General features: G+C 38.3%; 1 protein-coding gene across 3 annotated transcripts in view; it reads right to left on the bottom strand.

Moving 5' to 3' along the window:
• Positions 1-6,176: 6,176 nt before the first annotated feature.
• HERC2 (HECT and RLD domain containing E3 ubiquitin protein ligase 2) overlaps positions 6,177-26,156 on the bottom strand; it is a 104,044-nt gene continuing 84,064 nt past the window's right edge. For all 3 annotated transcript variants that reach the window (XM_059839441.1, XM_059839440.1, XM_059839442.1), the window contains exons 78-93: positions 25,927-26,125; positions 24,541-24,755; positions 24,121-24,298; positions 23,127-23,288; positions 21,951-22,042; positions 20,955-21,094; positions 19,727-19,914; positions 18,869-19,066; positions 17,083-17,166; positions 12,710-12,851; positions 11,729-11,923; positions 11,519-11,631; positions 10,439-10,629; positions 8,577-8,682; positions 7,813-8,025; positions 6,177-7,179 (exon numbers count right to left, since the gene is read on the bottom strand). In XM_059839441.1, coding sequence (XP_059695424.1) covers positions 6,907-7,179; positions 7,813-8,025; positions 8,577-8,682; positions 10,439-10,629; positions 11,519-11,631; positions 11,729-11,923; positions 12,710-12,851; positions 17,083-17,166; positions 18,869-19,066; positions 19,727-19,914; positions 20,955-21,094; positions 21,951-22,042; positions 23,127-23,288; positions 24,121-24,298; positions 24,541-24,755; positions 25,927-26,125 — 2,689 coding nt within the window. In that variant the 3' untranslated portion in view covers positions 6,177-6,906. The remainder of the gene's footprint in view (positions 7,180-7,812; positions 8,026-8,576; positions 8,683-10,438; positions 10,630-11,518; positions 11,632-11,728; positions 11,924-12,709; positions 12,852-17,082; positions 17,167-18,868; positions 19,067-19,726; positions 19,915-20,954; positions 21,095-21,950; positions 22,043-23,126; positions 23,289-24,120; positions 24,299-24,540; positions 24,756-25,926; positions 26,126-26,156) is intronic.

Below are 26,156 nucleotides of genomic sequence, written 5' to 3'. Positions count from 1 at the left end.
CTTTGGAGTTCAAATCACACAGCTTCCTTCCTGTGATCCTGGGACTGCTGCCTCCTGGCAGAGACACCGACCAGGCTTCGGTCTGTGGTACTTATGACCAGTTACCCATGTAGGGCACCACCTCTGGAATTTTTCCGTTTGGAACAAAGGAGTTAAAGACCCTCAACTGTTCCAGCAGCTGATGCCAAGGCTCCATTTGTGCCAGCAGTACCACCTTTCCCACACAGATCTCACTGGTGGCTGGCATTCAGCCCTTGTGACTGAGTGTACACATGGGATAGAGAGTGCAGTTGTGGCAGAGGGAGAGTTACTAAAAGATTTAATAAGAAGATGTAAGAAGACAGGACAAACTGCAGTGAAATTACTTTTGGCTTCAGTCCTGGTTTTGTCTCTCAATCTGGATTCCACAAAAAAATACTGCCTTCTGTGCTGCAGGATATCAGTACCGGGTTGGTAGTTGTTTCCAAGATGATCTTGCTTGGTCTCAGGCAGTTTGCAGTGTAGATAAAATACCCGTGTATAGGGGAGAACAAGCCCGTGGGAGATTTTCAAGCTTCCTGTGTGGTTAAGGCACAGGACCAGGAGTCAGGAGATCAAAGTTCCTGTCTTGTACAGAAAAGCTGTTTCATCGCCTAGGCTGCGTTGATGAAAATTATCTCTACACACAATTCTTTGACTCAGCCAAGACTTCATTCTTGCCAGGCAGTATTACCTTCTCATCCCCTATGGAGTGGTAAGGCCTCCATAAGGAGGCCAGTTGCTGCTAAGGCCTCACAGGAGATGGTAAAACAACTGTTCTGTGGCACTTCTGGGAGATTTAGTTATTTTATGGTCTCAAAACAACTTTGAGACAGTAGCATTTGCAGGAATAGTCAGTGCTACCTCTACCCATCAGAGCCTGGATTCACTTCTGCTGCTTTTGGGAAAGAGGTGAATTGAAACTACTGAGCACTTATTTACTGACATGGCTGGTCAGTAAATTTCAGGAGTTTTCAGAAACTTGTTTGTGCCTGATGAAGACAGCAGCTCCTAATAACATCATAATCATGGTACTGCTGGGTTGGGAGGGGTTGCAAAGTATCTGCTCTGGGTTATCCACTAGCCTGAAAAGCCAGTTTGGGAATGACAGTCTGCTCTGAGAAGGGGCTATACTGTGTAGGGGTGCAATTTTGGCATGGCAGGGGTCTTTCATCTGGTGAGCTATCCATGCTGTGAAGTGACATGATGCTTTCCTGCCTCTGAGATGGACTTTGCATTGCCAGCATTGAGCAGTCCTCAGCACCCTGTGTGATCAGATCCACCCTTCAGAGATGTGTGTGCAGCTCAGAAATGCAAAGTTGGCCAAGGTCCCTGGAGGTCAATCCCTGGTGATGTTGCAGAGCTGTTTTCCCTTCAGTATGGCTTTTTTGGTCTAATGGAGTTACAAAGGTCAGAAACAAAAAACTGTCAAGTGAGGTGAAAGTGTCTTGTGCAATACACCTCCTCTGTCCAAGTCCAACGTGGAGACAAGAATTTATGGTGAGAGGTTCTTACTGGTGAGCTTATGGGAGTCACCTCTGCTTTAAAGAATCTGGAAAGAAAATTCTTCTCACCAGTTTGGCAAAAGCTGAGGTAGAGTTGTTTCTGCTCAATAAAACTGACACAATGGATTTTGTAAAACAGACTGGGACACGCAAAGTAATATTTAATAAAATTATGACTTTCCTAGCAGAATCATATATAAAATAGGTGTGAATCATTAATTATCATAATGCACCACTATTAATTATACACATATTTGGAAAAAATGGTAGAGGAATATGTAACTTTGAAGGGAGGGAAAAGCCTTGTTAACCACTATTAAACACTGAAAAATCTTGGCAGACAAGTAACTCCTTTTATAGAAAATTCAGAAAACTTCTCAGTTTAAGCAAATTAATTTCACCTTTGCTAGAAACATTATTCTCTGCTCTGCCTCACACACAGAAATAATGGCTCCATAACCCCATTCAGGACTAAGATTTGCCTCTGCATAGACAGCAGTGTAACAGTCCTGGAGTAATTATTTATCTTGCCCTATTCCACACCAGTGCAGAGGGGAAAAGTGGAGAGGCAGTGTATGTGGTTACTCTGGAGTAGATGTGGAGACCAGCATAGGTGCAGTGAGATGCAGAATTTGAAGCTATTCAGGATTTGTTTCTCTATGTAAAGAAGACATCCACACAGATAAAGGTTTATCTTTGTAATTGCCTCAGCTGATTTATGATTAATCCAAAGGACAAGGGATGAATTCTGGACACGAAGCTCCCCTTGTGAAATAAGTACTGTCTCATGCTTCTTTTGACGCATGTGCTCATGCACAAAAGGGCGTTTGCTCTTATATCTTCTTATACAGAGAGTAATGTAGTGGTTCTTCCACTACATTACTACAGGAAGGTAGACCTTCCTGTATCACCTGGACACTCCTGTCCTGCCCTGTGCCCCTGAAGCAAGGTATAAATGTCCAGCAGCTCCCTGGCCTGTGAAGATGGGCAGCATTTGGCCTGTGGAGCAGCTGCATGGCCAGGGGCTATGGCCAGGAGCAGGAGGAGTGTCAGGCAGGCACTGAATGCCATCTTTCATAGCCCAGAGCTGAAAGGGTACTGTTGTTATCTGCATTCCTTCCTGACCACATCCCATGACCTGTTGTGTGGAGCCTTTCAGATTACATCCAGGCACAGTCAAGAGGGCTGGGATGTGCGCTGTGTCCTTGCCAGTGGCACACTGTGAGCAAAGATCAAAAGTTCGTGGATGCTTTCCTTTCCCTGGGGCCATCCCACAGGGCTGGGGATGCACACTCGCTGCTGGCCTGAGCAGTGCAGTTACAATCTTAGAATGATATGAAACACTCAGAGACCTCCAACAGCAGCAGAGTGAAGGGTAGGTTTGCCTAATATCGCTAAGAACAAAATGAACCAGCTCTGTCTTAGCCTCACTCTGGAAACAAGTCATGGGGTTGGCTGCCAGAGTTTTCTTCTCCTTTTCCTTGCTGCACCCCTGCCTGGAGGGGTTGCTTTTTCCCAAGTTCTCTGGAAAGGTGAATCTTTAAGTTTGCTGGCTCATAGAGTGGTTTGGGTTGGAAGGGATGTTAAAGATCATCTAGCTCCAGACTCGAGCAGACACAAATGTTCCTCAGGATTAACCACTTCAAGTATATGTATATCAATGCAAGCAGCCTGGGGAACAAAAACAAGGAATTGGGGCTCTGCACCCAGAATTTATGATGTCACAGGAGTAACAGAAACATGGTACAACTCACATGGCTTTAGGATCACACTGGATGGGTACAGGCTAGAGGAAAAGGGGATGAATACCCACTGAGAACTACAAGGACATTGCCAGGGCTTGCAGAGATGCAGTAAGAAAAACAAAAGCTCAGCTTGAATTGAAATTGGCCAGAGATGCAAAAAAAGAGAAAAACACAAAAAAGATTTCTTCAGGTACGTAAGCAACCAGTAAAACCAGAAGGAAAACTTGGACTTGCTGTGCCACAGGAAAGGCGAATTAGTCACCAGCAATGCTTAAAAGGCAGAAGTTCTCAACACTTTCTTCACCTTGGTCTTTACCAGCACTGTTGGGCCTCTGGCCTTTGGAACAAAAATCCAGGTTGATGCAAACAGGCTCACCATCAGTGAAGGAGTTGGTGTGTGAAATGTTGCAGGAGCTCAACCGTTACAAACTGATGGGCCCTGACATTATCCATCTGAGAGTGCTTAAGAGAGCTGTCTGACATCATTTTGGGTGCACTTTCCACAGCCTTGGAGAACTGTGGAGATCCAGGGATATCCCAGAAGGCAGCAAGAAGGCTAATGTGACCCCCATCTAAAAGAAGGTCTTAAAGGATGATCCAGGAAGTTACAGGCTCATCAGTCTTACTGAAGTCCCTGGGAAAATTATGGAACAAATCCTCCTGGGGGGCTACCACAAGTCAGATGAAGCCCCTGACTGGGAGAGTGAGCAGGGATTCATGAAGGACAAATCACGCTTGACAAACCTGCTCACCTTTTACGACACGTTCGCTGGCTTCGTTGATGTGTGGCAAGCGGTGGACATTGCCTACTCAATAGGAATGAACAGTGTGCTGCAGCAGCAAAGAAACCCAACCAGGTACCAGGTTACATCAAGATGGAATCACCAGCACTGATAAAAGTAGTCTTTATCCCACTCAGCACTTGTGAGGCCACACCTGGAATACTGTGCTGTTTTGGTTCCTACTGTGCAAAAAGATGTGGACAGGCTGCAGAGGATCCAGAGAAGGATCACAAAGAGGACCAGAGGATTGGAAGGCCTGTCATGTGAGGAAAGGCTGTAAGAACTGGGTTTGTTCAGCCTTCAGAAAGGAAGCTTTATGGGAGACCTTATCAACATGTTTCAGTACGTAAAGGGTGCTCACAAATATAGAGACTCCTTCTTTACAAGGAGTGACATGGAAAAGAAAAACAGTAATGGTACAAATTATTCTTGAGGAGGTTATTATTAGACAGAAGAGAAAAAATTTTCACAGAATAATCTCACCAGGGAGGTGGTAGATTTCACCAACATGGACACTTTTAAGATTCAACTGGACAGAATGCTGAACCATCTTGTCCAAATTGTCCTTTTGCCAATAAAGGTTGGAATGGATCACTCTTGAGGCCCCTTCCAACCTGATAATCTATGAAATGCTGTAAATCAGGCTACAGGTCACAAGCATCACAGTGTAAAAGTTGCCTGCCACTTTTCTGCTAGGATGGGAAAGCAAAGAAGGAGGCCTAAGAAACTTTCACAGTTCAATGCAACTGTTTGCAACAATGCAATGTTTAGTGCAATAATGCATACAGATTCCTTACCTTAAGCAAACTTCCTTTTTGCTTTACTTGAATAGAAAACTCTGACATTGTTTTTCTTTCCTACAAGCAAGTTATAAACTCCATGTTACACTAGTCCATATGCTTCTGAAATGGGGCTTGAAATTCAAGAATGGCAATTGAACTTGGTCAAAGACCTTGTACTGAGATTTGGGCATGACTCATTCATCCCCTCTCCTGAAAAACTGACTACAGAATCTCTTTGATTGGGCTGGATGCCTACAGGGCTCTGGAGCTAGCATGATGAGGGCCAGCAGACAACCACATGAGCACTTCTGTGCCACTTCTTCACTCCTTACCCACAGGAGAAATTAAATTCAGCAGCAAAGATAAAAGAGATTTCTTTAAGATTTTTGAGTTTTGCATCTTAAAGACTCAAAAAGATAAGAGCATTTTTCAGCAGCTGACAGAGAAAATTTGGAGGACCAAGCAGGCCTGACTTCTGGAATCTCTGATGAGACAGAAGGTCAGGAAAGGGGCTTTTATTGCAAGAGATCTTTAGCACTAAAGAGAGGACTCTAAAGGTAACATATTTCAAACCACTGACATCTGACTAAGAGTAGTTTCACCACTATACTGAAATACCAAGCCTGTTTCATGAAAACTTAGTTCATTATCACAGTTAATATTTAATCTAGTTGGAAAAGAAGTTGAATGCACACACTAAAAAATAGTGAAACCACTCATAATTGTAAAATGTTAAATTGTAAAATGTTGAATACTTCTGTAATTATTAGGATATACCTATCCTAATAATTACAGAAGCAGTGGTATGACATCACCTACTAATAGATTTTAAGGTAAAATATTAGCGCTTTGGCACAATTAATCTTACTGTCCTATTTTGAAAAACTAGTGCATAAACTGTGTGGTCAGGAATGGGTCATCCTCTATGAGTCCTGTGCCAATGTGTCATGATCAGGCCTCGGAAGGTGACTAAATTTTCCCAGTGATACGATGTTACACGAGTATCATCAGACACTTCTCCTCATGTTCAGGTACTTCACAACACCTCTCCCTTACACTTCCTCAATTTTTTTTACCCCAAGTGTCCAAGAATAAATTCACTATTACTGACAACAGCGGCCTTGGGAACAACTGCCTAATCAAGGTGTACCTAATCACTACAATTATCATGTTATCTGGACTTGCTCAAGTTTGCTGTAGCTCACAAAATCTCTTTGGCAATGCACCTACTATTGGTGGAGCGGCTTGGTCAAAATCTGTACATTGCAGAAACATTTGTTAGCAGAGCTGTTTCAATGTTCATCCCACGTCCGAGCTGCATTACCACGAAAAAACACATCCTGGTTCTTAATGTGGCAGAACTTTTATTTAGAGGGAAATTATAACTTTTGCATTTACATGGCACCAATTATATACAGTACACTTTCCATGATAAGAATTATGATGCTGTTCACAGAAAGGTATCAAATTTGAGATAAATAATGCATAAGCTAAAATATACAAACCAGGGGTGGAGGTGAAACTATTGGCCATTTTTAATTATCTATAGAAGAATTTCAAGGAATAATGTTTATTCAATGTTCAAAAACTTTTAACAAACTTCTAGTAAAGTTAATTGAAATATTTATAATACTATTCCGTTGTTGCACAGTATTTCCAATATACAATCAAGAAGATGCACAGAACACAACACTTAATATGAAAAAACCTATTGCACCCACAATTTAAAGGTTTCACTGCCTTTTGGATGCTGCACTACCATATTTATATAAACATTTACAACACTTCAGTAAACACAAAGGTTCTAAATGTAGTGCAGCATTATGGGGGGCCATTTTCAGCTCTTAAAATAAATGTTAAATGCCCATATACTGTGCCATTTATTTTAAGCTGATGGATTAAGCTGTAATCCTTAAGTCCTACTGTGAGTAGCAAACACACTTTCCCCATGTTCAGAAGATTACCATCCCTCTGACTGTACAGTCTCTGTTCTGAAACCCAAACTGTCCTTGGCTTCATTGTCATTTTGGCATTTTGCCTCAGTGCTTTTAACAACTATTCCTTAAATTACTTTTCAATGGCCTGTTAAGTAGTCCTGTGTAGAATCTGAAGCAAAAGAATCTGCATCTTCATTATCAGAGTCGTCACTGCTGTCATCGGCCGCGGGCTCTCCCGTCAGCGCTATGCGGGCGTAGTCATCAGTGTCTATGGACTTGCAGAAGTGGATGGCATACTTCAGCTTCTCCTCTAGGACCTGCTTACAGGAATACCTGGGCAGCTTCAGGAGAAAGAAGCACGTGTATGACTCAGGAAGGAAGTGGTCTGGAGGATTGTATTTATCCAATACCTGTTAACCAAAAAAAGAAAAAAAAACCACTATATTTTTTATTTTTGTTCACTGTCCAAAACACAAATAAGTATCGAAACAGTAACTGTGATTTTTTTTTTTAGGACCTTGTTATACTTTTGATTCTGATGCTGAAGCATCTTAAAAGAACCATGAAGAGGTCAAATCCATTTTCCCTCCACTAAATCAATAAATAAAACCAGACATTTATGAGCTGCTTTGATTATGAATATGTGGTTGGGAGCAGTCTAAAAAAGACACTATTACTTCAGACAGTACCAAAAAATGATTTGAAGATTGTGTGGCTTTAATTTAGCTGAAATTATTAACTGAACTGAATGAAGTGCTAAATAAATGATAGCAAAACCAGTGGCCTGACAGTGGAAAAACTATCAAAATTCACAAAAACAAATGGCTGGGAAATTAAAGGAATATCCACTTGTCCAAGTCAAGAGAGAAGAAATAGTTCTATACAACTGTCACAGAGATTATTCAACTGTTGCACTGTTGAATCTACAACGTAAAGCTGCAGAACAGTTTAATGAAATCAGGCCTTGGTTATGTCACGCTGCTACTTCTCCACTACCAGCTCTTTAACTTCCCCATCCCACACAACACCACCACCTGAATTACCTGAATAACAAAGTCCCTCCCCCTAAAGTCTGCAATAGTCCTGGGCAGCCTTGTTCTGCCCCACACAAAACGCAGGAAGAGAGATCGCTCCGTGTTGGAGAAGGACTCCATCACTTCCCAGAACCACTGTATCAAGGAAGCAGTTGGTTCAATGCCTTTGTAAGTTGCTACAGATTTCAGGAGATGAAGTGGGATATCTGGGCTTCCACACACCTGAAAAATAAAATGCAGTGATAGGCTACACAAGTCTGATCAAGTCAATTACAGCTGATTTGTTCCCTCCCTTCCTTTAAAATATTTAATCAGCTTTTACACTGACAAATTGAGCATTCAGATGTTTGAGATGCCATGCATAGTCTCCTTGTACAAAAATGCCAAATATACATCTTCACATCAGGCAACAGTAATGAACTTTTTTCATACTCCCGAATTTAGGACAAGGATCTCCAATTTACTTTCTAGATCACTAGAATGAGATCACTGGCATGTGAGGTTTTTTTGGTTTTGCTTGTTTGTTTCTTCCTGAAATAATTATAATGAATTATTATGTCACTGCTCAACTATGTCAAAGTAATTTTACTAGCACCAAGAGGGCAATTAAACATTTTCTGGTCTTCCCTGGAACTGATGTTTTCAACCACACAGCAATCATTTTAAAGAGCATATAATGTGAGGTTTGTATTAAACTAGTAGTTGTAAAGCAAATGAATGAATAATCTCACTCCAAATTAATCTGACAGAAGTAACAAAGCAGAAATTGATACCATAGTTTCCAGTTCATATCCCGTAAAGAGTGAAAGTAGAGGAACTGGAACAACACGGGCCATCCCCTCACGAACTGCTGCAACTTGCTCATCAAATTCATGAAGCCTGTAAAGAAACATTTTCAGAGTCTCTGTGATTGTCATTTCTAGCAATTATTTATGGCAATTACTTTTCTGTGTTATCAAAGCAACTTAAACCATTCTCCTCAAATGTCCAGCTTTGTACCAAAGAACCTTAACACTCTTTACAAGATACTTGATTTACTACACCAATTCCTATTGCACAGCAAGCTCAGTATGGAGGAAATACCTCCCAATGTTTTAGATATTTTATTTCCAGTATTATTCATGTGCTGTGCTTGGCAAAAACAAAACAATATCCCATTTGGAAAAATATGCTCTTGGAAAAAGAGTGGCTGTATCTTGAAACTCTAACTTCAAACATTCTCAGTACTAGACAGACGTGATGGTATAAAAACAAAAAAGGGTCTGAACTAAAATAGGATGTCTGAGGGGACAGTAGGTTTTTTTATTTCAAAACAGGCACAGATAAGTAACATTTTGCTACTTGTGATGCCACACATGATTTGTGATTTGTGTTTGGCTTATTTTTTTTCCTGTCAAATAATTTCTGAGATGTTTTACAGAGCCCTCTAGAGCAGAGACATCTCTTACAAGTGCTGTCCTCAGGCAAGTCATCATCAAAATAAACAAAGATGTCGGGACAAGTTTGGTCTTTTGCATCCACTTTTCAACATGGATTCTATTCAGGTGCTAGTTTTCCCTCTCAAGGGCTTCATATAGTTAAAAAACTTGATCCTTAACCTTTAAATGTTTCTCCACAAGGGCTTTTAACTGTAAAATGCTTTAGAAATGCTCGGGTCCTCTGAGGACAGCCAGAACTGGCAAGAGAGCAAAGACATTTCTTCAAAGGAATATCAGCTCCAAATGAAACCTCTCTTTTCTGTCAGAAACTGGTCTAAGTATTGGTTCATAACCACTTACAGTGGGGGAAAAAAAAGAAAAACTAAGGCTGTAATTCATAATTGCTAGCAGACACTGCAACTATGAACTAATAAGCAAGTATATAAGACTGCGATGATACGATCTTGCTCAAGCACTCTCTTAAGAAGAGGAATACGGTGGATTGAATAAAACAAGCCTGAACCAGTTTCTTATCCAAATTACCTAAATTTACATATTTCAGTAGGCACTAGGCCCACTGCTTCAGAGACAAGATGCTTATGATTGTTTCTGAGATGCTCACCTCTAGATCAGCTACCTGGCCACGTAAGCAACCAAAGGCCAGTCTTCTCAAACACTGAACAGTTATTTCCCACTGATTTCTGTGGGGTGCTCAGCTTGTGGCACCCAGGGGTGTGCATCAGTGTCCTACCCAAGGAATGAACATTTTGGTTTGTACATTCCAACTCGGAGTAAGAATTCAGCTGATCCTGCCCTTGACTGCAGTTGATGATATGAAAAGGTATGAATGCAGCAGTACTAGATCTAAGCTCTCTCCACAAAGAGTTTACTGATCAAGCCTATTACTTTAGCCCACAGGAAGAATTAGATGCCTGGGACATTACTCCACCATTAAAACTGGCTGCCAAAACTGCTTAGTCAGGACAAATCTAGAGGCACACCTGCTCATTTATTTTGCTTCCAAAAAATTAAGTTTAAGATTCTTCTCCTTGGATACAATAAGTGAAATCAGAAAATCAACACTGTAATCACATGAAAATATTAATATACTTGTATATAACAGGCTAAAGTAGCATTTTGTTTAAAAGCTGATATATATACTTTTTAAAATAAAATGCATATTCATATCAGTAATTTTAATTATTTATTCAACGAACCTGTAGTTTATTGCCAGTCTCACATATTCTGCTCTGTTATCCAGTGTAATATGAGTGTACTTGGAACTCAACTGAATATCTTGACCACTTGCATTAGGTACAGTGAATGGGAGGCTCATAGCTTCAAATTCTTCTGAAGTAGCTTCGTTGTCTCGAATGTACATAAGCCCAGGAATAAAATCTTTATCAACCTTTGAAAGGGAGAAATCCGAGTTAAAGCCAGTTTACTAGCACTATATAACAGCGTCTCTTGCATACCAAAAGCAGTGCATCATGTGTCACCTACCAAAAGCTCTGACCAATGTCTGACCACAATTCATCTAACTTGAATTCAAAGCCATAAAATGGCCTAGTACTTTACATAAAGCTTCATTATGCCGGATGTGGGAGAGTGCACATATTCTAGATGTCAATCTTTTTGGAGGGCATTTGCCAAGAAACTGTATCATATAAGGAAATGGATTTAAAGCTTAAAAGCATAATCATATCCCTACCAGCACTGGATTTGGTACAAAAGGAATCCCCTCAATGACAAGTAAAAGACTCAATGCTTTTATAGGAAGTACATTTCTGCATGAGAGTATTTGAGAAGGAACTTTTCTTCATAAAGACCTAACTCTTATTCCACATTTACTGAGCTCAGTAAACAGAAATTGAAAGCTTCTGAAATTCAGTGTGTGAGCACAAACTAGTAACAGATTGAACTCACTTTCTTTTACTTCGAAACAGTGCAGGCCTGTGCCCTCAAATCAGGTATTGCACCTGGGTACAACAGACAGTAACAGCCACAGAAAGGTCTACTGGGAAGTAGGAATTGAACCACAAAGACTGTCTGGTCAAACCCACAGGAAGATTTGAGAATGCTCTAGAATTCAAATAGATTATTTAACTACTCTTGAACAACTTAAATTTACAGTTTTAATAGACAGTACAAATCATCCATGTATAGTGGCTCAAAATATAAAAGGCCAGTCAAAATACAAGGACATAAAAACCACGGAAACCAATCACTTGAGAAATTCATGCCAGAGTCTGCATGTCTTCTCTAAGTTATATCCTACCCAGGAACTTCCTTCTCACCTCACTGAGATCAGCAATTGTTAGGTTCATTCCTGCAAGCTGTTTCCACACTGGCTCAGCCAGGTTGAGGCTCAGAGGGCTGCCAGTCCGGATAGCAATGCCCAGAAGTACACCTGTAAGTTTAAACATAGTCCATTGCTTTTGTCAGATTCCCAATATTCTGACTACACATAAAGCACACAGAATGCCACAAAGTTGCTAAGAAATTACCAAGAAAGCGAAACATGTTCATGTGCAGGAGTGACTTGGCAGCAGGATTTAATAGGAAACAATCTCTGTTTGCTCCAGATTCATCTCTTCCATTTGGCGTCACAATTAACAGAGGGGTCAGCCCATTCTGAAGTTCTTCACACATTTCTGCTATTGATTCACTATAACCTCCACCACAATCATCCACAGATTCACCTTGGAGAAGAAAAAAGGCTCAAAATTAAATATTCTTTCAAAAATAACTGAAGTATTGAAATCAACTCTGTTTCCTCTCTGGGGATAATTGTATAAACAAAAGCTTACTAAAAGCTACACTGTTGTATCCCTTCACATCAAAACCCAGAAGTCTGGCTCTGCATTTGGATGTTTCCAGTTCACTGCAAAACGTATCATTTAGATTATATGACATACCACAATGCCAAAAATACTATTTTAACAAAGTGTAGAAAATATTTTGTGCCATATGCTAATCACAATAAAATACAACAGAAATAGAAAAGGAATAGTATTGCTTTTTCATGAGTGGCATTTTAAAGTAGTTATGTTTTATTTAGCCCTTACACAATAGACAGAATGGCTCTTCAATCTAAAATATTTTTTATTAAAAAGCTCAGAGTGATGGGTGAGTTGTAAGAAATACCCTAACCAGTAAAAATAGCTAGCCAGGATTATTTGCCAATTCAGACAGCTGAAAAATTCAGTTTATGTTTTGCAGAACGTTTGTTGTAAGCGGAAGAGCTGCCCAAGAACCTGAAGAGAATTACAGACACACTTCCATTAATCTTGAGGGGTTTTATAAAATTATTTTGAAAGGTTTTTTACTTCCCAGCATTTTAAGCACCTTCCTCTGCCCACACACATAAACTGTTTTTTCTGGTTCTCTTTCTTCCTTCCATCAGGTTCTCCCGAAGAGTAAATCCCAAGAAAACGGTAAAGTTAACTGCAAAGTAGGAAGGGGTGGAATGCTGAGAATCTTCTTACCAACAAACTTGACTTTCCAAACACGATGAGGAAGCAGAAGGCTATCAGGGCTAAAGGAGCTCATTTTAGCACACATCTGTCCAAAGACTGACTTTGTACCATCAGGTCCAGCCAGCCCTCCTTTACTCCTGGAACGTTTTACCTATTGAGTAAGCACATTATAAAAGTCACTGTAAGACATATTTCAACTGGCATCACTGTGCAGATAAACTAGGAATTTTCAGCTCCCCCAGCCACCAACACCTTATCTTTAATTTCCACGCGTTCTTTGTTCATCTGTCATTAATCAGCACTATATCTGTTCAGCTTTAAAGGAAAATGGAAAAAAGACAGAGGGATAGCAAAGATGAAGTCTGATGATAAAGACATCTCTTGTTTCTAAAGAAACAGCTCATGACTTGGCTAATTAGGTTTTTCTGATTTCAGTCCATTTAGTTAATTCATCCTATCTCCACTCATAGATTCAACTGACAAATCTGGGTAAGTTTTTCACACATGAGACAGATTAGAGTCTGTGTTGTTGGCCAGAAAACTGAATGTGTTATTATATTCATTAACAGTAATGACTAAATGTGCATCTATGATACTTACTAGGAGCCTCTAAAAGAGAGTAAATACTACCACAATACATCTGTATATAGATACACAAATAATGTTTTCTTAGGCACCTACAGAAAAAGTGTATTTTAATATTTTATAGAGATCCCTAAGATTGGCATGAAAGTAAATTCCCATGGATTTGGCTGCAAGAAATGCACACAAAGAGGGTAAGAATAGAAAAGGTATTTCACCAGTATAGAGAGGAAAGAAATGGAAAGTGAACAGAGAGCTGAAGAAATACAAGGGTTTTTTTTTTCACTGCATGCTGTTCTTCAATTTATCTTCTCAACCTGTCCTGACTGCAAATGGACTCCTACATGCACACAGACCATCAGTATCTGTGAGACCATTCATTCAGAAATAGCTCAAACTTATCCCACTATATTTAGTCACACTACAAGCTGCAGTGCATCTCAAAATCCAGTTGTTCTCATGCTGTGTATTTCTGATGGCTCTGGAAGAAACAACCATCAGATTTCTTTCAGGTTTTAGAGAAACCAGATCCTCCTCATATGTAAGATGCTCTCTACCAACACAAGCTAGGTTTAATTTAATGGATTTCTGCAAAATTTGTATGCCTAAAAAGTTTAAAATTGAGAAACTTTTTATTAGTCTTAAGCACCTTGAAATATACTTGTCATCCTATGAGACTCTCTTCAACCCAGAAGAATTCTCTCCCAAAAGCTGGGAGAAATCTAGTACACAAAGCCATGCACTCAGACACTAACAAAAAAGGTTTACAAAAAGATGACAGCTTTTGAGTTGGAACCAGCTGAGAAAGAGGAATATATGTTAAGACAGATCTGTGAAGGAAACACAATTCAAAGATGTCACAAAATCACCAGAAGAGGTACACAAGTATCATTGTAATAATTCTAAAAGCACATAGCTCTCACTTGTACCCTGAGTTTCAGTTTTCTATGCTCAAACTTAAATGCTACAGAATAAGTAAGATTATAAAAACATGAAGAGTAGAGAAAAGACTAGTCTACACAAGCAGACAAAAAAAACCTTAGCCTGATCAGTGTAGGAAAATGAAGGCTGTCATAAAATGCATGTTTTTTAAAAGTACATTTGATAAGGGAGAAGACAATAACCAGGAAGGAGGGATGTTATTTAATTTGAAATGACACTCAAAAAGAACAAATCATTAATTCATTCATATGCTGAGCCTACTTTAAGATCAGACCATTTTTACTTATCCTGTTAGTGAGACTCCTATAATCCACATTGCATAAGAAGTCCTTGTAAGGAGGAAGAAACTAAAAGTGGTACTTAATATATCCATACATATCACATTCCTTCCTTCAGAGTAAAGAACATTAAACCAGGAGATTCTTTGCCATATTACATTCATGCAAGTAAACATTCTCCTTAATAACTGAAATCTGCATCCTTTTGAGAAGGAAAAAATTCCTTTCCACTGCTGTGCAAAGATGTGTTTTAACACAGCATTATGAAAGTATCTGCTTAGAGGTCAAAACACACTGCCCACTTGACACTGCATGAATTACACCACAACTTAAACACTAGAAAATCTGATCTGCAAGTAAGAGGGTCTGTAAGCAAACCTGAGCACTGTAACCCTCTCTACTCATTTAACTGTTAGTTCACTTCTGGCTTAGTTTTTGACCATTTATATTACACCTTTCCAGAACAGGGCCCAGGCGCTGTTTTGAAACATTTTACTTCATGACTATTCCCAAAATGTAGTATGGATAAACCTGCATGAAATTTGGTTTCTTCTGCCCTATGCAGTCCTCCAACAGCATCCCATACTGCTTCTGTGCATCCAAGCTTGCTACAGCTCAAAGCATAAAATATCTACACTCCATTTTATGCCATAGAAACACCAGGGTAACACACAGTTGAGTTACAGTACAGCCACCACATTGTTTCTCACATACCCTGAGCAGAAAAACTACAGAAAACCACCATGTCCCACCATTACAAGGCTCCAACAGAAAAGACCCAGGGCCAAGAAGTATGTAAGGTGAATGTCATCCACCCTAAAGGAATCTGGTCCCTGTAACACTGGACCCCAGGAGAAAGGAGTGTTGCTTTGCTTGGGTTTACACTGCTCTTATGTTCAGTTCTGCTACTTCCAAAGAAACCACTAACAGCAAAGGATGCTGGGGAAGTATTGTAAAAGATAAATCAATACCTTGAAAACAAGTTTAAATTAAAAACTCATCTGTTTTTTTACATCAAGGAAGATGAAGTGAACTGACTGCACCATATAATCTATAAACTGCAAGAAGAGTCTTCTGAAAGCCAAGGGGTCCTTAAAGCCCAGCTGCACTTTAACTTACAACTGCAAGGAAGATTTAACACTGACATTTAGCTTTTTTGAGACTACATAAAGCAGCCTTGAACCTTCAATTAAAGGATCAAACAGTTTCAGAATCCACATTTTCATTCTGAGCAAAAGCTAACTCAAGAAATTGTAAGCCATATTTGGTACTGTGTAATCAGGGCACATTATGAACATGACCTTTTTTAGTCTTCACTTGGCTAAACTGACAAAGTTAGTTACAGCAATATTTTATTTCACCTAGAAGTTATGAAGGAGGGAAGCTGCCAATGCTTTTCTAGGGTTCAAGACAGATTTAAATAATAAACTGAAATATAAGGGAAAGCCTGTCTCAATTAATGAAGGAGGATACTAGGAAACTATCCCAAAACCTATTCATTACTAGTTTCCTGCTTAAAATACCAGCAATATTTCTTGGACTTTCTGAATTCACACACTTACAAAGTAATTTAAAACATCTCTGGTACTCTCTTCAGCTTCCCAAATCATACAGTTGGACTCAATAAGTAAAGACTTAGCAATTCTAAGATTCTAATAAACTAGAAAACACAGTCACAGAACATTAGCAGAAGAAATTTAACATATCCACAGAAAATTGTAAAGTAGTAGAAACAGGGTTCAGTCAAAACAGGATGCATTTCTGTTCACTAACAGAAAAAAACAAGTTTAAATTTTCACATTTTCTCCAGTCTAACCTCACAAATGGTAATGGGTTTGCATATTAAGGGAAAAAAAAAAAAGAAAACTGCATTTCTTTCCCACCACAACAGGAAAGAAATGCACGCAGACTCTAAGATAAGGCTGCAGTCCATTTAAATGAAAACAGTGTTTTACTATTCTGTGTTACAGAAGTATCTATGGAAAAAAGGCATATCTGGCCTAAGGCACAACATTACATTTTCTAACATCAATGATAAAGAAAAAAGCCTTTTTGTATCAAAGACTTTTGCAATCAATATGACTACATGTGATGACCACCAAAGGACAAGAGTTTATCATCCTGAATTTTAATTATACTCAACAGCTTTCTTCCCTTGCCTTTTTTCCTTACCCTCCATTTTTTTTCTCATTTTTTACCCTTCATTCAGCTGAGCATTTGGAAAGGTAAGAAAAGCATCAGAGTCACTACTCTCTTAAACGATTTAATGTAATGAGTTCTGAAAAGGCAGTCCTTTATCAAGCAGGACATACTTTGCTCCCTAAGAGTCTAAATCATTCACTCAACATTTCAACAAGTGTCACCCTCTCCCCAAATAACTGCAGTATGGATAAAAATATCCTGAAAAGAACAGAAGCAGCCCTAAAACTGCAGTCATTTCTTTATTGCTCGATTCTCTGATAAAAATTCAGCTCTTTAGCATTCAGATACCAAACAGCTGAAACAAAGAAAGGGCTTTGACCAACACAGCACTGTGGGCTAAACCTACAGAGAGTGAATCAGAACTTCAGCTGGAGATACCTGTATCCTGTTGAGCTCCACAACTGGCCCATGCTGACGGTCTCTCACCATAGTAGCTTGCACAACTTTTCTGAAAGCTGCCTCCTAAAAAAAAAAATAAAACCAAACAGATAATAGCAAAACTGAAATCAAGTAAGAACCCTGCACATATTTTGCAGATTAACATGTAGTTCAACCCAGGAAATAAAAAAGCAGCAGAATATGAAGGTGCAAGATGCAAGTCAATGATCGTGTTATTTGTGCTAATCTGTTTCATGTCTAAAACAGTAGGATACTAAAAAAGTAAAGAATCCCATCTGTATCACCTAAAACCATGGCTTGAAAGGTTGCAATGCACCCAGATACAATTACTAAGCAACCAATGTATTGCTGAGTACAAGTATAAATTATTTTATACCAGAAAAATATAAGTATATAGAGGATAATTAACACAGAGAATGAAGCCGATAATTAACACAATCAATAAAGCCAAAGATGAGATCATCTTGCTATGGAAAGCAATAAATAAACAACAAATATATATTTTTAAAAAGCAAATTCAAGTATCCAAGGTTCCCACACTAAATATTTGGATATAATTTTGTAGTCAATTTTAAGCAAAATTAAGAAGATTTTGAAGTCTTTAGAATCTCTGAAGGAAAGCTTGATTTAAATGCCTAGATATGAAGATGGCATCACAACCTCTGATGCCTCGTGAATGTTTCTGGTGTATTTATGCCTGATAACCCATTTTATCTTATGTCTGAAGCATTTCTGAAGCTGTTCTGCAGACTCAAGGAAATCAGGTTGAATGTGCCCCCTGCACACACATTCTCATATATAACATTATGTATGTAAGGACTCAGAATTTAAGAGCATTAACAAATAAAAGTCTCATAAATGGAACAGCAAGGATTTCCTTTCTAGTTTAGGTTTTGATGACTTCCCTTGGTCTGTGAAGTATGTACACAGCTTGGTTGTTCTACTACACAATTTCACTGGAGTCTAGAGAAAGAGACCCTGAGACAACAGATACTAAGTTGTCCAGTTACAAGCCACGTGTCTTATTTAAGGACACAGAACAGCACTGCAGGGGGAAACTTAATCAATTCTCTTTTCAAAGACATCTCCCAGCAGATTCTGTTTGTATAATATTTTTTTTTTCAGTTAGACAAATTACTGTGACAGTGAGAAAATACAGACCCAAACCTGATGATTATACTGAAGGCAAACCATGTTTTTATGGCTTGTCATATCTGAAGTTTTGAATAAGTGCTGCAGCTTTAAAGCATTACAGTTATCTACGTTTTCTCATTACTGACTTGACTACTAAAATCCCCTTTTACTACCACTTGAGACTGAACTCATAGGTATTCTATTTTCCCTTTTAGCTCAGTCTAAGACAAGTTTGTATCTGCACAGAGTTTTGGATTGACTAGTATATCCCCTGAACTTGATAACTGAAATACAAACAGGTATGAATTGATCATTGTCTGCTATCTTACATTTTTTCTAGGATATCACCCACTTAATACTCTAGAAGAATTCAGCTATACTACAAACTGAAGATTTACAGCATAAAGTTATTTTCAAGATCAACACACAAATGCACTATGATGAAGAACTGGGAAAAACACTGTAGAAAGAACACAAAGAAAGACGTTTGTATCATCAGATTGCAAATATCTGATACACAACTTACAGAACAAATTGAGATATACAGCTCTTTTTTCTTCAGAAACAGTTTAAACAGCACTTCTCTGTTATGGTTACAAATCTCTCCCTTAGAAAGAGATTGATAAAATACCTTTCCCTGTGATATCAGTATTCCCCGTAATGTGTCAAACCCAACTGAGGGGCCTTGACCAGTCTCATCAAGTCTTCCTTCAAGATCAAACATTGGAATGCAAGGACAGAAGAGTTCTGAAATGTGATGCAGGAGCAGAAGCCTGTTTCTTAATGAAATGATGGGAATTTCCTGCAGATGATTGTACTCCATAGGAACCTATGATAAGGTAATGATATCCAAATGTAAATTATAATTATTATACACTTTATTGTATTCAATAGAACAACAATCTTTAGATTTGTAGATAAACTTGTATTAGAAATTCAGATATTTGCTTATTCACACTGTCAAAACTTCACACATGGAGTTCAGTTGTTTATAAAAGATACTAACAGTATCCATCTAAACTGAACCAAGTATTAAATGATGGCTAGAATACAAATTCTGTTCCATATCTTAAAATTTATCCATACACAAATACATTTTACATCCTGTCATCAGTACTTCCAGGCATAGCTGAAATGCAGAATATTCAAAAAACAAGTCTTCTCAATATAAAGCAAGCAACAAAGAACTCCCTTGGAAGGCCTAACATTTTCATAGCTGCAAGGCAGAACTAAATTCCTGACCATTTTCAAACTGAGTTACTGTTCCATGTTTGGATTAAAAACTGAATGAAGAGGCTTTTTCAGCTCAGAAAAATAGAATCCTTTGGAAATACAGAAGTAAAACAAAGTAACTGGCTCAAACTTGAAGTCACACTAAAGCACGCTGAGCTTATACAAGGATTTGGAAAGGAAATACATCTACTGAAAGGTCAGCAATAAGAACACTAAGTATGTTTAAAATCTGAATTCAATAAGCCAAAAACATTACCTGTGTAGGCAGCTTGCCAGCATTAGCAGGTTTACTGGTTGACCAAGCCAAAGTATGTGCTGAGCCACAGGCTACTCTGTTGATCTTTTTACCCTGAAGTGCTGCAACCAGGCGTGGTCTTTGGATGGCATTAGTTGTTCCATCTCCAAGCTGCCCTTCATCATTATCTCCCCATGTATACACTTCCCCTAAACCAATAAAAATAATTTATTATCCCAAGGCTAATATACAACCTTTTATCAATTATTTAACCAGATAAGGCCTTGGGCTGTAAACAAGATTTCTGTGACTGATGGCCATCCTGAAATCCACTCTCTAGTGCAGATAAATCTTGATTGACACAGTCAGGTCCACAGTCTCTACAGAGCAGCTGCTTAAGATGCATTTCTTTCCTCATAATTTATATAACTGAAAGGTTAAGCCCCAGAATAGGAGGAGATGGCAGAGCACCATACTCTGGAACAGAACATCAGGAACAGCCTGTATTTGACAGTTTCATAGCAAAAGCAAAGCCAATAAGAAAAAAAATTAAAAAGCTTTAATATTTTTTGTAAGACAAAAATCCTATAATAAGCTCCATTACTAGGCAAGATACTAAAATAGGTGCTTGCTGTTGTGAGATAATTGGGAAATACTTTAAAAGAAACAACCTCATTCCTGAGCATTTATTTTCTGCAGCCATATTCATTGCTCACATTCATTTTTGGCTTGGATATTTCACTAGCACCTATAAAACACTCAGTTATTGTGCAGAGTTGTTAATTGTGGGAGTGAATCTGCTACAAAGAACATTCACTACGTCAACCTGCAATATTGCAAGAAGCAATATTGCTTGTGCAGTGCTTCATTTAGTAAGTTAAACACTTCAACAAACTCACAAGACCCTGAAAAAAAATAAAATAAAAGGCCAAATCCATTCAATGCTACTGCTTGACCATTCTGTAATCACCTTTAGAACTCTATATTTTTCTTTGATCAGTGGTTATGCAACTTGAACTCTTTAATTTTCATTAATTTATTAATTAGTTTTTCATTAGTTTTATGTGATCACTTTAATGTCATGCTTGCTGCTCGAGAAATACCCAACATCTGCAAATACAAAATATGTCCGTGCACACAGAACCAGCATTTTTAGCAAGGACAACCTACCAACAGTTGACTAAAAGATAAAGTTTCAATTTTTTCAAATTCAGTGTAAAGAACTAAGTAAATTATTTGATTATTTTACCATCTTCAGTGCAGCAAACACAGTGCAAAGACCCCGTAGCAATTGCAATGACTTTCTTTCCTTGCAGTCCCTGCACTTGTCGTGGTCTTCTAACATGGTCATCAGATCCATGGCCTAAGCGATGGTAATCTCCCTTGCCCCTGCAGAGAGAAGTAAACATTTAAAAACTGAGTTTTAACTGTGAAAAAAAAGTAATGACAGGCTACGTCTGACATTTGACCTGTAGATGTACTTATTAAGTCCAATACCAAAATATTCTCCAAACATTCAACATGAATCATCTCCACTTTGTACAGATGTGAGGCTGCTGACTCAGTACAGATTCTTACAGCTCCAATACAATGTTCCTACTTAATCTGGGTAGTTCCTTTTATTATTTTTCCAGAGGGTGGTCTTTATTTTTAACTCTTAAAGGAATCAAGTATTAGAAGCATTTATCTGCAAAAACAGTGTATTTTCTGATCTCAGAGACCAGAACTTCATACAGTTTAAGGATACCTAAATGTTATACAAACAAGGTAGCTGAGGGAAGGTATTTTGCTAAGTCTTTTTAAACATTTCAGTCCAGCAGTTTAAACTACAAAATTTGGAATGGTGTAAGGAAGATTAAAACAATAATTTCTAAAATCAAATTCTCAGACTACAGCCACAAGCTAGACACAGTTTTGATAATACATGAGAATGTCATTTATGTTATCACTTTCTGCCCTGCATGACACTACATGCTTATCCAACTGACCTCCTTGGAAATTCTTGCAGTGGTCAGTGTCTGGAATGACAACCCAGTGCTTACGTTTCCAAGAAAAAATACTTGAATTTTTCATTCATGGCACTAGAAAATGTTCCCCAGAGTGGGAGATCTTATTACTAATCAAGACTTGAGAACCCAAATTTTTGAAAGAGAAGATCAAAACAGTGAAGGAAGTGTAACACTGGTATCTGTTACAGACAAGGTGACATCTAACACTGTCAAAATAATGAATACAGAACACTCACCATGTATACACAGCTCCAGATTTGGTAAGGGCCACAGAAAATTGTGATCCACATTCTACTTTAACCACTCCAAGACCTGTAAGGGAATCAATCTAGAAAAATAATATCAAATGAAAATTAAATGAGTTAATTAAGGAAACTGTAGACTCAACTGTCTTAAGTAAAATATAACAAGCTACTGTATGTCTATATATATTTACAAATTAAAATGTTTATGCAGATGATTTAGAAGAATTCCACTCCTTCCATCTTTCTACCATTTACTGCTTAAATACTAAAAAAACCCTCAAATTTCACAAACTCTTGAAGATCACCTCTAGAATGTTTTGCCCACAGTTACTCTGCAATTGCCCACAGTAGAAATGATAAGGCTTTGTCTACTAACACTCAATCATCCTTAGCTTGTAAGACATGGGTGTGAATCTGCTGACATAATGAAAATATTTCTATCTCCAGCAGACACTTCCTATTTATTCTGTGTAGGACCTTATGCTGCTTTACCTACGGGACTGACTGATGAAACATAAACAAGGTATTTTTACATTATGTTACACCATGCTGGAAACATCTGGAAACAGAATGGGGTTATCTGTATCCAAATAATTAAGTGTGATTCTTGATTTAGGAGCTAAAATCCATTGTGCATAGGTATTCACAGTGACAGACACATTTCTCAAACACAAGCAACATTCGCCTTCATAACAAATGCTGGAACTCAAATTTAATGGCTATGTGGATTTCATCCATAACATGTGAAGAAATTCCAAGTCAACCATGCATTCACAGAAAGGGTTTAATATAAAGTAAGATTACTTTGCAATGAATTGATACCCCTTTCTGGACTGACCTTATGACTGTTGCAAATTTATTAACACAAGGAAACATGAAAATTTCTTGGCAAAACCTAATGTTTTGACTGGAACCTAAATTAAAATTAGCAGTATTATTTACACCAGCAATGTTTTCCAAAGAAAAACCTTCAAGTGCAACTTGAACAGTCAGCACTAAGCTTAAAGTCCTGTTACTATAGCCTACAAAGTTCACTCTTAACAACCACCAGAAGAATCCTGATGTTCCAGGATGGATTAAAGTTTGCACATATTGACAAATCTGTCTTCAGCATTCTCCACCAACATCATAACTTCTAAAGTGACCAAAAAAATTAGACAGAAATACCTTCATTGGTACTTTACAGCCATCACTGCCTCCTCTCCCAAGTTTTCCATAATCTCCATCACCCCAAGACCAGACTATATCATCATCAGTGAGGCACAGTGTCTGTGCATCTCCACTGCCACAGGCTATATCAATCACACGGTAACCCTGGAGAGCTTCCACCTAGAATGAAATCACCCATTGTTGTTTACCTTAAAATACTCAGTTATTTAGTTTCATGAAAGATGACAAGCTCAGCTAAGAGAGATGATGACTGGAACTACAAGTCTGAAACAGCAAAGGAACAAGGAAATAAAGGCAACTCTAAGAGCTTTGCTCTTTTCAAACAGCAAAATTAAAACTAACAATGTATTTCAAATACAGGATTTATTGTCTTTTAATTGGTGAACTAGCTGAATTTTTTTACCTCAATGTCAGGGAGAACAATACAAAACACCTAAGGTTATCAAAGAATATATTCTGTTGAAATAATTTCAGGCACTCTGGGCTTGTACTGAATACAGTATGTGAAAAAAAAAATCTTATTTTCAAGTATTCTTTTACTAGTTTACAATTTTTGGGCACTTGCATCATAATCTGAATTTAGTCGACATCTTTTGAAATGCTGCCACCTAGTGATGAAGTATGGGATTTGGAAAACCAAAGTAAAAGGTTGGTGACCCATATAACATCACCTCCTTCCTATCCTTGCCGCTACTTGGAATAGATTCCAGATGGCACAATCCACCATTGGAAGCAGCACGAAACCTCACAAGTTTCTTTAAATTTTTTTTACATCTCTAAAATAAATTCCTTGTAAGCTGTTTCGTGACCACTAGCAAAGTTCTGCAGCTCCTCTTTCATTTTATCCTTTCAACCACAGCAGCTTGTTCATTTCTTGCAAACACGTGCCACTGTTCTGCCCTTTCACTCTTTGTCTGCAGAAATGCAAAAATTTATAAATCAGAAGAAGTTAACTGGACTGAGACTGCTGAGGGCTCCAAAGGTTTCTTACCAGTTTAGGTTTCAGCTGGTCCTCACTATCTCCATGGCCAAGGCGTCCATAGCGTCCCTTTCCCCATGTGAAAAGGTCTCCTGCAGCTGTAATGCAAGCGCTGTGTGCTCCCCCAGCAGCAATGTCCACCACTTCTATGCCTCTCAGAGACTCAATCACACGAGGGCGATCACAAGGGCTGAAAGGAAAACATCTGTCTGGACAAAACTACTGGGGATAGGCTACTCACATTCACCACTGTACAGAGAGTCCTCTCTTAAAATGAGAATGAGAACACCTAAAATCACTGAGTATCTTCTTTGCTCCAGATAATATCCTAAGTATTTATTTTTGACCAGAAAAATTCATTAATATACAGCAACTATGATAACTATCCATTAATCTTTTTTTTTTAAAGTAACATTTTCAAGTACTACTTGCCTTCGGTTTCCATGACCAAGTTTGCCATCCTCTGCTTCACCCCAGGAATAAACTTCTCCTTCAAAAGACAATGCCAAACAGTGCTTTCCTCCTGAGTTCACTGCAACTTTCTTTATGAACACGTGTTGAATGGATTCCAGTAAAGTTGGAGTAGAAACTGATTCTGTTCCTCCAATTCCAAGCCTACCACCTGCTCCATATCCAGTGGCATACAGCTTTAAAGTAAAGAACAAAATTTAGTTTTGTTTGCCTCACGTAGAACATTCCCTAGAAATTAATTCTAGAGAAGAATTCTTAATGCATATATGTCAGAATGAAGTTCAAAGAAAGTCTAAAAAAAAACAGTTTCTTACAAGCTTCTTATTTTCTCTCTTTTGGAAAATAAGGAAATATTTTGAAATATTTCACCAAAAATATTTGGGAAAACGTGGCTACATTCAAGTCAATAAGAACTGTCACTGATTAATGGATTTAGTGTGAAATAATAAAGCTTATTTTGTAAAACTATCAGGGGACCATAGCTTTGCTAGATAGCATTACAGAATCATCTACTGCCCATAGCTCTCCTTCCAAGCAGCACTATTCTAGTTTTCTTTCTCTCTCCTGTAGAATATGCACACCTAAATACAGTTGCTTCTTTCCCTTCCATCCCATAGTTTTAATTACTATTTTTCACTCTTTTTGTCTCTCTGAGAATAATTTCTTTCAACAGAATGATGTCAAGAAATACCACCAATCTGCTCTTTACCCTTCTGTGAATTATTAACAAGGATGATGCTGACTCCAAGGAATCATTACAGTACCTCACTAGATAAATTTAACTGTTACACAAAGCCACAGCTGAAATTCTCTATCACGTCCTTAACAGCTGCCATCTGTATAAAAATTAAAACTTTTCAAATTCATGTACTGATTTTTTTCTCCTACACCTTACACTAAACTTCTGCACTGAGATTCCTTTTCACCCAGGATTTCAGCACCAGGAAATTAGATCCTGCAATATCTAATTCACATTTAGCCAGCTGTGAACAATCCCACATACCACCTCTCCCCTGTTAGAGAGAAATAATCACCCCTGTTTTAGAGAACTCTGTGAGCATGCTGCTTGTACCCAACTTTGTTTGACAAAATCTGATCACATTTTTGAACTGAGAACTCAACTACGCTTCTTGTTACAACCACATAATGCAACAATAACTGTAATCCTAGAAAATACTGGTGGAGTTGGTACAGTTGAGATTCTTTAAAAAAAATAAAACAAAGTTACTCCTATCAATAATGAACCCTGTACTGTGCACACTATTTTTCATTTAGCCAAACCCATTCTGACTGAGGGTGAAATATTTTAAGAGAGCATTGGTAAGCAATCACTTGTTGTATCCTTACTTTCCCATCAGCAGTCACTGCAAACAGAGTCTGTTCACCACCAATTAATTGCACTGGTCTAAGGGTGGCAAGAGCTTCACATGGAGTTGGGACTTTGACCTTTGCTCCTTCAATTCCACCAAGCTGTCCTCTGTGATTATGACCCCAACCATAAATGGTTCCACTGCCTCCAGCTGAAAGTGTCCAATCATCAGGTCGTCTGCAGGAAATGCAAAACAAAATCTTAAACG

The sequence above is a fragment of the Haemorhous mexicanus genome, chromosome 2, assembly GCF_027477595.1.
Source record: "Haemorhous mexicanus isolate bHaeMex1 chromosome 2, bHaeMex1.pri, whole genome shotgun sequence".
Classification (NCBI taxonomy): domain Eukaryota; kingdom Metazoa; phylum Chordata; class Aves; order Passeriformes; family Fringillidae; genus Haemorhous; species Haemorhous mexicanus.
The sequence above is the reverse complement of the archived record's forward strand: the minus strand, read 5'-3'. Positions and strand labels throughout refer to the sequence as shown.